Raw genomic sequence first — 12,405 nt, 5'->3', positions numbered from 1 at the left:
TCGTCCCGCAGCCGAGGTATCTACACGTGCTCGGGTTCCTCGCCGTATCTACCTACGGAGCAGCCAAGAAAGCTGGGGAAGGTAGGTAAGGGTAAGCCTCAGGGTGTCAGGCAAATTGTCCGCTACAAGGAACGAAATTATTAGATCATCTTATACTACTTAGATCAGGCCTTTTAGGCTGTTTATTTTTGTTCCCCAAGACTTTGTAAGTTAAGCGATAGGTACTATGTGTTTGAGCTCTGGTCTGTGCTTTGCGTGCGATACCGCTGTGGCTGGCGTGAACCTACCTTAAGGTGTACCTATTTATCCTGCATGTGGCTGTGGTTGAAACGCGTCTTCACGCGTAGGTTGGCTTTCGCTAGAGGTAGGTCCATTGCAACCGCCGTTGCCCCCCTGCGATTGACCCCAGCTCGCCCACCCACTCAATTTGTTCACTACCTCAGTAGGCAGGTACGGCCCATCGCAACTCTCCATCTATCTGCTCTGCTGTACTACATCGAACGAACCCCCCAACAAACAATCTCGACTAAAGCGCCATCAGATTCCTCTATAATGGCGTTGCGCGAGTTCAAGGCACCTGTCAGCTATGAGAAGCAGCAAAGTCAGTAGATTTATTTATTTATTTACAGTATCAACACCCCTCGCTCGCAGCACTAACAACCCATGTAGATGCCTTTCAGGAGTTCTTGACAGGATTCAAGACATCGCCCGAGCAAACGATCACAACTGCGCTAGGAAATATCACTATCGGAGAAGATGATCTGGACGACGAGTATGACTTTATGGATGAGGATGGACATGACGCCTCAAATCAACGTCAACAAGCCAAGGAACGCCGTGCTCCTCAGTACAAGTACAAGAACATGCTGCAACAACTTTCCGATCGCACAATCGACGAGGCGACAATCGACCTGGACGACCTATCGACAGTATGAGGCCCTCCTTTTCTATATCTACATCGGCTGACAGTTCATAGTGGGAGAGCCAAGCGTTCGAGGGTGAGGAGAGTCTGAGGCTCGTGGACTCTATTGAGATGAACACAAAACACTACGTCGAAATTTTTTCGAGGGCAGTTGACGAAGTGATGCTTCCAGCAAGTGCAGATACCACGTGAGTACCCAAAAGTTTATCGACAAGGCATCGCATTAATCAGTAAGCAGTTTCAAGGATGATGTCCTCGACGTGTTGATGGCTCGACGACAAGCCCGTAACCGAGAGCTTGATGAGGCTGCTGAACGTGACCCAACTGCTGCAGCTGACAAGTTCCCTGCAGAACTCACACGCAGATACACTCTGGTCTTCAAGCCTCGATCCGGCACCTCTAGCCAGCCTTCAAAGGCATTAGCAGTACGACAAGTGCGCGGTGACCACTTGGGCCATCTTATCACCGTTCGTGCAATTGCTACTCGGGTCTCTGATGTCAAACCCATCGTGCAAGTCAGTGCATACACTTGCGATAGATGTGGCTGTGAAATTTTCCAGCCTATCACTGACAAGCAATATGGTCCCTTGACTATGTGTCCTTCAGAAGACTGCAAGCAAAACCAGGCCAAGGGTCAACTCAACCCTTCTTCAAGAGCCTCCAAGTTCTTGCCTTTCCAAGAGGTCAAAGTCCAGGAAATGGCTGAGCAGGTTCCTATCGGTCAGATTCCTCGCAGCCTTACAGTTTTCTGCCACGGAACCCTTGTCAGACAGATCAACCCTGGCGATGTTGTTGACATTTCAGGCATTTTCCTCCCCACTCCTTACACAGGATTCAAGGCCATGAAGGCTGGTCTACTCACTGACACTTATCTGGAGGCACACCATGTCCTTCAGCACAAGAAGGCTTACAGCGAAATGATTGTCGATCCCACGTTGGTCCGTCGTATCGAGAAGTATCGCCAGACCGGCCAGGTTTACGAGCTTCTCGCCAAGTCGATTGCCCCCGAGATCTTTGGTCATCTTGATGTCAAGAAAGCTCTTCTGCTGCTTCTTATCGGCGGTGTGACAAAGGAGATGGGAGACGGTATGAAAATCCGCGGTGACATCAACATATGCCTAATGGGTGACCCTGGTGTGGCCAAGTCTCAGCTTCTCAAGTATATCTCAAAGGTTGCCCCTCGTGGCGTCTACACATCTGGCCGTGGAAGCAGTGGCGTCGGTCTTACGGCCGCCGTGATGCGAGACCCTGTCACCGATGAAATGGTTCTTGAAGGTGGTGCTCTTGTTCTTGCCGATAACGGAATTTGCTGTATCGATGAATTCGACAAGATGGACGAGACTGACCGTACCGCTATCCACGAAGTCATGGAACAGCAAACCATTTCCATCTCAAAGGCCGGCATTTCCACCACCCTGAACGCCCGTACCTCCATTCTTGCTGCCGCTAACCCTGTCTACGGACGTTACAACCCTCGTATCTCTCCAGTTGAGAACATCAACCTACCTGCCGCACTCTTGTCTCGATTCGATATCCTTTTCTTGCTTCTTGATACCCCTACACGCGAGACAGACGAGCAGCTTGCTAAGCACGTTACTTTTGTGCACATGAACAGTCGACACCCCGACATCGGCACTGATAATGTAGTTTTCAGTCCTCATGAGGTGCGGTCCTACATTGCTCAGGCGAGAACCTATCGACCTGTTGTTCCCGCGAACGTGTCAGAGTATATGATCAAGACATACGTGCGCATGCGAGATCAGCAGCAGCGTGCTGAGAAGAAGGGCAAGCAGTTCACTCATACCACACCTCGTACCCTCCTGGGTGTTGTCCGTCTGGCTCAAGCCTTGGCACGCCTACGATTCAGTAACGAAGTCGTCCAAGATGATGTTGACGAGGCCCTTCGACTGGTCGAGGCTAGCAAAGAAAGTCTTAACAACGAACTCGATGCTGCACGTCGCAACTTGAGACCCACAGACAGGATCTACAACTTGGTCAAGAATCTGGCTGAGACTGGCCAATGCCGCCCTGAAGACGCTACGGATGATGACAACCTTGGTATTGAGCTGAGCATGAGTAAGGTCAGGGACCGGGTCTTGGCCCGATTCACCGTTGACCAGTGGCATGACGCCCTTCATGAATACACCTCAGTAAATGTAAGTTTAATTTGTGCCTCAGATCAATCATGACATCTAGCTAACGACGGTTTTTTTTACAGGTTTGGCAAACTACTGGCAACGGTGCTAGACTGGTATTTGTGGTCGTTGGCGAGAATCAGGATAACGACGAGGGCTTTTAAGTATCCCCTAAAATGATGTGCGGTTTTGGCGTTTTGGTATTCTTAGGGTATAAAATAAATAGCCTAAGAAGTCTAGTCTAAGTAGCATAAACTGACCTACTAATTTCGTCTCTTATGCTTCCAGCGGGCAATTTTCCCATACCCTAAGGACAAACACGTAGAGGGAACTGATATATATATGCTTTGTAGGTTTCTACTCAGACACCGATATTGTACATTTATAGGATAGATTTTACAGTCTCATTTGCATCAACGACGCACGCTCCATCTCACCAACATTACCATGGCCTCCTACTGTCCACTTCTCGGAGACTGTCCGTGAGTTCAGCACATGGCGGAAGAGTCCGCTCGCGCCCCAATACTCCATCAAAGAGCGGGCCTCATCCTTGCTTACACCCTCAAGGCGAAGTACCCAGCTGTTCTTAAGGGCGTCGTACACACGCTCGTCATACTTGCGCTCATAAGGATTAGGCTTGGGAACCTCACGGCCAGCTTGGCCAGCCTCAAGCTGAGAGAGAACAAGCTCTTGTGAAGGGTGGTGGTGACTGTTGTTCTCGGAGGTGGCGGCGATTACGGCACCGCCGTTGGGCAGAGAAGCCTTGCCGGACAAAGCATCGACGAAAAGACGCACCAGCGTCAGCTCATGAGCATGCACCTGCTTGAAGGCAGTGTCTCGGTAGTCGCTGATCTTGTTGATGTGAGCAAGACCGTCGAGGGCAAAGAGCACGGGGGGTCGGCCAGGCAGAGTGAGTTCTGTCCAGAGAGCCAGGAGAGTTGGCCAGGCATATTCAGCTTCCTTTGCGCTAAGGGCCAGATCGGCCAGGGTGGCACCCTTCTTCAGGTTGGTAAACTTGGACCAGTCCTGCTCAATGTTGAGCTTCTCAAGAACGACACGGTTGGCCCTGTAAAGGCTCTGGATCATCTTGAGGCAGTAAATGGGCTGAGAGAACTGTGGTGGCTCAGTATCAGGAATAGGAGAGTATTCAGTGTTGCCGTTCGTCAAGTCTTGACCTGTTTTTAGGTTAGAACTGCATTCTCAATAAATGGTGGAGGGATCTGTACCTTCGGGAATATGGAATACCACCCAGTTGTTAAGAAGAGCGTAAGACATAGCCTGGAGCATAGTCATGCTTTTCCCGGACAACTTGCTTCCCGTCAACACACACTTGAGAGCCTTCTTCTCCTTAGCCGATAGTTCAAGCTTCTTCATCAGCTCGACTGTCTCCTTGCGCAGCAGAACGTGCGGTTTGCGGAACAAGTTCCAAGTCTGTGTCGTCTTAAAAGCCTCGAGGGCACGCAGATGATCCACCACCTGATCAGGCAAAGCAAAAACCTTTCCAGCACTAGATTCCTCGGTCATGTTGGTAACATTCAAAGTTTCGAGGCCTTGAACAGGCAGGGCACTGTTGTTGCTGAGCTGAATGCGCTTTCGGAAGGCCTTGCGCTCGCCGGGCTGAGGTTTTCGGACAGGCGTCACATTGGCACGCTTCTTATACGACTTCTTAACCTTCTGGGGGAGATCTCTTCGGCTCTTAATCGGCGGGGGAGCTGATACGGCCAGAACCGAGCTCGTGGTCGAGAAGGGAGCGAGCAAAACGGGTTGAATTCGAGGAGCTCGGGGAATGGTTGGCCTCATAAGGCATCGGAGGGTGTTGGCGGAGGCCATCGTCCTCAAAAGCATCCCAGAAATATGGTTTCAAGGGACCTTTTATTTAAATCGGTAAATGGGACGACGTCTATAGTCGCATTGGCGCCAATTGAGCCGGTTCTTGGACGCTCGTCTCGCGGCCGTCTTGAGCTGAGGTTGTATGCCACTCTCGAAAATCTCGGAGCATTAACGACACGCCCCCAAACGTGCAAGGATGAAGAGCAACGGTTATATCTGATTGGTTGGCGGGGTAAGTTGTCGGAAAAACGACTGTCCATCGATCCGACATATCTTATCGCTAAAGAAAAAAGATACTCTAGCAGACGGCTAGGAAAAAAGTTCCCAAGCAGCAACATCACTCACGACAGGCAGTTTGCGACAACGAATCTTAATAATCGCCCTACAGACTGACGATAGCAATCGGTCGATATCAGCATCCAATTACCTAATTCCGGTCTCACCTTATTAAATACCACAATGTCGCTCCCAAGCTCCAAGCCAAAGTTGCCTGTCGCAGTCGAAAAGCCCACGCCATACACTTTCGACCTTGGCCATCTCCTCGCAGAGGACCCCAACCCAGTGGCGCTCGACCGCGAGAACCTTGAGCAGTCCCTTGCCGAACTTGCCCGTGACGGCGCCCAGTCTCTTATCAACCAGTTTCTCACCACATGCCCTCTCAGCTCTACCGCCGAGGGCGTCCTGCTCACCCTCCCAGCGCCGAGCACCCGCCTCCCCCGTGAGAAGCCCGTCCCCCAGGTCAAGGCTCCTACCAAGTGGGAGCGATTCGCCGCCAAGAAGGGCATCAAGCCCAAGACACGCGAGCAGCGCCGCAACCTTGCCTTCGACGAGCAGACTGGCGAGTGGCAGCGCAAGTGGGGATACAAGGCCCTGAACAAGAAGGGCGAGGATTGGCCCATTGTCGAGGTCGACATGGAGGCCGAGAAGAAGAGAAAGGAAGGTACCACAATCCGTGGCGATGGCCGAAGAGAGCGCAAGGAGAGAGTCAAGCGTAACGAACGTTTGATGCGCAAGAACAAGGGCATCCCCAAATAAAGCATCAACGGCTATGGAAGAGCAAGGATTGGGCCCTCGGTATTGTGCGGGCACTGGTCAGGACTATTGCTTTCGAGCATGTAGCGGCGTTCAGGACTTTGGCGTTTCAAATCAGCATCTAAAAAAGCTAGGGATTTTGGAGGGTTTAGACGTTCAGCTTAGACGTGAAGAAACGTTTTCATTACACCCTTCGACTTCTGCTATGTTTCATCTATACCAGAGAATGCATACTCAGTTCCATGTTCAATGCTTTATTATGCTATACCACTTGCTCGATGGCTATTTAACTATCAAGGTTTTGCTGTAATTATTTTTCCAGCGTAGATATACGGCACAATACCTGGTCGAGACAGTCGATGTAATGAGGTTAAGTATATCTTGCACGAAACTTGGACAGACCTGCCAAAGCCCAGTTTCATTTATGTTACTTTAGAGTTCCTTGTGATTACTTTCGGCTTCAGAGCTCAGAACTGCGCTATGTTCGTCGGAACTGTTATCTTCCATATTCGACTCCAAGGGACTCCCTGCCTTCGCTGCATAACCACCTTTTCTCCTAGCTCCTTTTAACACGACGCCGATTAACAGCCAGCATATTCTACCAAGCTGAACAAAGTGACAAAATGCGGCTCATCAACTAAATCAACAGAAACAAAACAAAAACGCTAAAACTTCAAACAAGATCCCCCGGTATTGGGTACAGCACAACCCTCCTGGACGATATTCTCCTCAAAAATGCAATGGGGTATACCAAGCAACAAATAAAGATAAAGAAGAAGTGCAAGCTGAAAGGTTTTACTCGCTTGGGAGTTATCGACGGACATGTTCGTCTGAAAGCTTGGTTTGATTGCACATCTGAAAACTGCTAGGTTACTCTAGAGAAACGCCAGCGCTCGGAGCAACCAGATCGTGCAATAAAGACGAAAGACGAAAGACGAAAATCGTGAGGGCATGGCGTCGTAAATTGGCTCCTGCTGTGTATGTGTAGCCACGTACTCCGTCATGACGGACAGCCCGATGAACAATCGACATCGACCTGCTTTAAGCAGCATTGCTGCGAACCGGTCAGTCAGGCCTTAGTAAAACATAGGCCAGGGCATGCTCGAAATTGTGAGAATGTCTGTCGTATATCGATTAATCGTTGGACAGTTTCGCATCGACAGCAGATATGACGCAAGTATGCCCGCGGCACTCAGCGGGCAATTATCAATTCTGAACCTCAAAAGCCGAGGGGCGATAGAGGCATGATAGGCGATAACGGTCGAATTTCGCTCGAGCGACTTTCTACCTCGTGATCGTTGTTGGTGTTGGCATTCAAGGTGACTGGGGCAGACGAGTTGGTCGAGGTGACGCTTCCACTCGAGGGGGATATCTGGAGCTGTTTTTTCTTCAGCTTTGAACTCTGATTGCCTGGGCTATGGCGGTCTGACTGTTTGCTGCTCCCTGAGGAGGAAAGATGCTGCCGATCATCCTCCGACTCTTCTTGGGGTCTTGGCTTTGTCGGTTCAGCTAAACCTCGTGGCGGAGGCTGATCAAAGATCACGTATTCCTCCTCGATGAATTTGGCCTCATTCTTGCAACCTCTCCAGCAATCACGCCAATCGCATACCAAGAATTTGAAGCAAAATGCGTCAATCTTCATACAAGGCTGAAAGCAGATGCAAAGATTCCTAAAATCCATCTTGTTTTTGTCTGAATGAGCCAAGAGTAGACTGAGGTGGCATGTGATGGCAAAAAGAAGATAATAATTGAAAGGGGAGAGGTTTGAGAGCTCTTCAATGAGAAGCTCGGGGACTTCTTCCGAACCTGCGCACTCCTTTGCAATTCGGTCTTGTGCTGCTTTTGGGAACAGCTCATCGGGGAGCTCTCGCAGCCATGCCTTGAGCATCGAGCCAATGATGTTGATATCGTATAAGTCACGCTCATTGAAAAGATTCACATCATACTCTGTTCTGGGTTAGCAAAAATCTCCAATGTTAGTAGCGATGTAATAAACACTTACGCTCATCAAATTTGCGTTGCCACTTCTTTATCTGGGGGCCACTGCCTGGAACACGGTAAAGACCTTCAACTTCACATCCCTTATAGTTCAGATAGTCGATGGCTCTCCATGGAAAGGCGGGCATCCAGAATTCCGTCTTATCCCTTGAATCCTCAAGTCGCTTCGAAATTCGTGTCAATCGTGTTTGTTCAACTAGCGGTAAGTTGATGACCTTGAGCTGATAGTGCTCGTCATCCAAAGCGTCCTTATCTTCTCGACCACCTCGCCCACTCTTGAAGAAGCGATCGCTTAGCATGCCAGCGGCGCGAGTTCCCGAGCTCTTCAGGCCATTAAAGAAAGAGCCCCCATTCTCGTTTAGGGAGGATGGCTGGGTTTTTGGTTCCTTGTTTTGTTGTGCTCTTCTTGTTGAAGATGTGTCTCGCGGCGCGCGGTCCTCAGATCGATTACGGACTGCAGAATTCATCATGTCTCGAAGTGACCGATCACTGCCTTGGTTTCCGGCTTTGTATGGTACAGAATTAAGATGTAGTTCAGGCTCGTTACCCTGGCGAGGGGAATTGACGGGTTTCAGCTCAGGGCTACCGTCCTCCTTGTCGCGATTGGACCGGCTGCGATTCAAAATGCCAAAAGGCTTAGATCTGCCTTTCCTCACTGAAGAGTGTGGTGAAGCAGCCTCGTAGTCACCAGCAGATGATAAAGATAAGTCGCTTCGTAAAGGATCGGCAGAGTTAGGTTTGTGAAGAGTGTGATCGGGGTACGCAGAATCGGATTTCTCTACACGGTGTCAGTAGTTAGCCATGACCTCAATATGTGTGCTGTAGCCAAAGGATAATAGATCGTGTCAACCCCAGGCTTGGCTCCTTGCTCACGTACCTCCTTGTCTTGGTCGATTAGTTCCGTCACTACCCCTCGACGTTACCTGGGCTCTCTTCTCTGTCTGCTTGCGACGGTGGGCATAGGGCTGAGATTGGTTGGAAGACTTGGATTGTTTGTTAAAGTTGAAGAAGCCGTTCTTGGAACCCTTCTTCTGTCCGCCCGAGGTAGGTGGCCGTACTTGGGACTGCGAGGGAGTTGCAGTTGTCGCGGGTGGGTCAGGTAGTCGCTCTTCTAACGTAGATGAGATGGAAGGATAAGTCGAGGGATCCTCGCGCGTATGTCGTAAGGGTGGTCGTGGAGTGGACTCTTCTCTGCTGCTCCGTTCGGTTGACGCTACGGAGGTCGATGGTCGTTGTGCAGTCGCAAGCGCTGATGCTGATGCTGATGCTGATGCTAGCGTGGACGATGAGGGCGACGATTCTCCTTCTATGGTTACAGCTGCCAATGCTGCAGTCGTGTGTGATAAGTTCTTATTCTTTTGCTTTCCAGCCTGATTTCTCAAGGGTGAGAATCGACTGTGGAAAGGAGAGGAGCGGGGAGAACGGGGTGATTTGGACTCGACTGGCGATGCACCCGGGGAAACGGTTTCAGCAGTCAGTGGGCTGTCTTTGTTGCGTAAAGCAGCGTCGGAATCGGGTTGGGCTTGGGCTTGAGTTTGGGGCGAAGACTGAGACGAAAGTGCCAGCGGCTGTGGTGCCGCCTTACGACCCATTTCGAATTCTGCCTATTCACGGCGCAGTCTCAGTCTCAGTCTCGGTCTCGGTCGCAATCACAATCGCGGAGGCAAAGGCACTGTAGACGCGGGCCCTGCTTCGCAAGCTCCCACTGCCACGGTGGGCGAAACGGGAGGGGGTCCCAAACTGCGGGCCAGGGGGAGGGAGTGGTCTGCTGTGGATGGATGGATAGACGGATGGCCGTTCTGTTTTACTCTGAGCCGATCTTGTTGCGGGTCGCAGGGTCAGAGGTGACGACAAATCCAGCCTGAAAGAGCAGGCTTGGAAGAAAGAACAAAAGAAGTCACAAACAGACAGTTTAACAGTGTAGCAAGGAATGGAGTCGGGAAATTTGATAATCGGAGGCCCGCTGGAGCAGTAGAGAAAGAGGTGGGCGCGTTGACGTTCCGTTCGCAGTGTTGGCGTTGGTTGGTACTGTACCGGTGCTGGTATGGTTGGTATGGACTGGAGGTGCTGTATATTACAGGTAGCGGAGCGTTGAGGTAGCAATGTCAGGGGTACCCGACACTCAAAGCATGGGGTAACTTATTAAGGTAGAGAAACCAGGTCTAGTTGACGGATATAGAACAAAGCAAAAATGTATAGTGTGGAAGAAGAATGAAGCTCAGTTCAACATGCTGTCTTCGAGAATACCTGATAAAGAAAAAGTCTCGTGGCCGCCTTGCCTACTACCTACCTATCCCCGCTGTGCTCTGCGCTGTACATCATGGTGCGGTGTGGTGCTGTGCAATGCGGTGCGGTGCAGTGTTGACCTGGCTCGAAGCTCCAGTTATGATCCGTATGATCACTACCTACTGTCATGGAATCAATCAATGCCCGATGGTAGGGCCAATCTAGTGGGCAACAGAAAAGATGGCTTCTGAGCTTTGAGGTGCAAAAATAAACAGCCCAATAGTCTGGTCGTAATAGCTGGAAGCTAACTTAGTAATTTTGACTCTTATCCTTCCAACGGCCAACTTTTCTGATACCCAAACCAATGCTAATGCCGGTGATATGTGCCAAAATGTCCGAAACCAAGCCCCCAAAGGCTCAGAGCAAATCAGAGCTGGCTACACAACAGTCGGTGGCCCCGAAAGTTGTTCCCAATTGACTGGATAGCAGTTTGTGCTGCTGACCGCTTTCTGTTGATACCACACATGCGGCGGGCGGGTCGCCTCTATTCACAGGTCTAAGCTACCTATGTATGTACAGTGTTGTCAAGTGTCAGAGTAGAGCACCTATCCACTAAGGCAGGTCAGTATGCTGATATTCTCGAGTGCCCAGCTGACGATCTCTCAGGGCTTGGAAATATCCCAAAGAAGCAAGGGACAGGATGTGGAACGTTGCACGAAAGACCAGGAACAAGGGACGAACAAAGACAAAGTCTTGGCGTTCCTTGACTAGGGGTTCAGTTGTGAGGGGAATTCGGCAGTGGTAGCATTCAATGGTCTCCAAAACTGCCTATCTGTACCCGATGATGGATGTCCGGGCAGATTCTAATCCAGGCACAGGCACAGGCACAGGCACAGGCACGACGCCTTAACTACGTAGTTGGTGGACCTACGGATGTATGTACGTAGTTGTATATGGATGGGTGCTAATGTTAGTAGCATGAGTGGCTTTCCACTACTGGTCAACTCCATAGACTGGACAGTCCAACCAAAGTCATTAGATCCTGTTTGAATCGGGCGTTGCGCGTCTCGGGTTACGTACGTGGGCTTACTTACATACATACAGCCCGTAAATATGTAAGTATCATGTCGGCGCATGAGGCTGAAACCAGCTACACACACGAAAAAGTAAGTGACAAAAAACTGGCTATCGAGGAGAAAGAAACCCGATTCGATGGCCCTTGATTCCAGTCTACCGTAACAGTAATGCGATGAGTCCGCCCTAGCAACCCAACCACAACCCGATTTGCAGGCTAGATAAACTGTGGATGCGGACGACATCTTCCTTGGTATGTACTATTACCAATGTAAACAATACGGAACGTTGAGGCCATCCTACCCCGCTGCAGCAAATTGGCAGATTGGGCGTCAACCTAGGGGTTAGTCTACAGTACTGCCCTTCATCAACGTGGCTTGTAAACTTTGATTCATTTCTCCATTGTCATCCCATGAAAAAGGCCAGGTGTTGTAGTGGATGAGTGGCTATAGGATTCGTGTACCTGAAAGCCAAGAAATAGTAAGGAACCTCGATATGAAACTAGGTAGAGGAACCCATGCATCTTTAATCTACTCGATACCAGATGATTGAGTCTCGAACGGAAGAATAAAATTATATGTCGGTTATACGACCCTGTTTACTCCGTAACTAATAAGACGAAGTATGTATGATATCCAAGTGAACAAGTATCACACCATCATAACCCTAACCCAATATGTCGCTCTTTTGGAGCTCAAATCCGATGCCTAAATGACCGGCATGAGTGGCGTTTAGATTGCCCCTGTCGAGGGGCCATACCATGTAAGTATAAGCTTTACTGTCTGCTTAAAGTCAAATTTCGATTAATACCATATGGCTAGTAGCGGCTTTCTCTTGCGAGATGAGCCTGGTGAGGCCTCAGCGGGTATAAACAAGATGCTCAAAATACGAGGCTTGATAATGAAATCGACCTCGGTCATAACACTGTATATTGCGCGTCCTCATCTATGCATCATTCAACTGTTCCATGAAAAGTTTGATGTCCAGAGCGCCAGCCATCGACCGGATGCTTCCGAACAAGAGATCACGTAGCCAAGACCTGACAAGCATTCAACCCTTGTAAGGATCTCCCTGCCACTCAGGAGGATAGGGGACTTACGTTTTGAGATGAAACGTAGTGCAATGGATCGATCTTCGTCTCATGTGTTGTCAATGATATCATCCTTTGCTACTTCAGCCTTATCCGAG

The 12,405-nt window shown here is 49.9% G+C and overlaps 4 protein-coding genes across 4 annotated transcripts; 2 read left to right on the top strand and 2 right to left on the bottom strand.

Annotated features, from left to right (window-relative positions):
* Positions 1–552: 552 nt before the first annotated feature.
* FSST1_001953 (DNA replication licensing factor MCM7) lies at positions 553–3,221 on the top strand (the record flags this gene model as incomplete). Its single annotated transcript, XM_083227897.1, has 5 exons — positions 553–601; positions 670–929; positions 977–1,110; positions 1,161–3,078; positions 3,141–3,221. 5 exons carry the CDS (start codon positions 553–555, stop codon positions 3,219–3,221), a joined length of 2,442 nt encoding a protein of 813 aa, XP_083092135.1.
* A 232-nt stretch (positions 3,222–3,453) lies between these two features.
* FSST1_001952 (mitochondrial 37S ribosomal protein mS29) lies at positions 3,454–4,887 on the bottom strand (the record flags this gene model as incomplete). Its single annotated transcript, XM_083227896.1, has 2 exons — positions 3,454–4,232; positions 4,284–4,887. The coding sequence occupies 2 exons, from the start codon at positions 4,885–4,887 to the stop codon at positions 3,454–3,456; spliced, it is 1,383 nt and encodes a 460-aa protein (XP_083092134.1).
* A 459-nt stretch (positions 4,888–5,346) lies between these two features.
* On the top strand, positions 5,347–5,922 carry FSST1_001951 (ribosome biogenesis protein RRS1; the record flags this gene model as incomplete). The annotated part of the gene is made up of 1 exon (XM_083227895.1): positions 5,347–5,922. The coding sequence occupies one exon, from the start codon at positions 5,347–5,349 to the stop codon at positions 5,920–5,922; it is 576 nt and encodes a 191-aa protein (XP_083092133.1).
* A 1,216-nt stretch (positions 5,923–7,138) lies between these two features.
* FSST1_001950 (Rho GTPase-activating protein) lies at positions 7,139–9,509 on the bottom strand (the record flags this gene model as incomplete). The annotated part of the gene is made up of 3 exons (XM_083227894.1): positions 7,139–7,866; positions 7,922–8,695; positions 8,795–9,509. 3 exons carry the CDS (start codon positions 9,507–9,509, stop codon positions 7,139–7,141), a joined length of 2,217 nt encoding a protein of 738 aa, XP_083092132.1.
* Positions 9,510–12,405: the final 2,896 nt, after the last annotated feature.

The sequence above is a fragment of the Fusarium sambucinum genome, chromosome IV (genome assembly GCF_050947815.1).
Source record: "Fusarium sambucinum isolate potato_lamoka chromosome IV, whole genome shotgun sequence".
Taxonomy (NCBI): domain Eukaryota; kingdom Fungi; phylum Ascomycota; class Sordariomycetes; order Hypocreales; family Nectriaceae; genus Fusarium; species Fusarium sambucinum.
The sequence above is the reverse complement of the archived record's forward strand: the minus strand, read 5'-3'. Positions and strand labels throughout refer to the sequence as shown.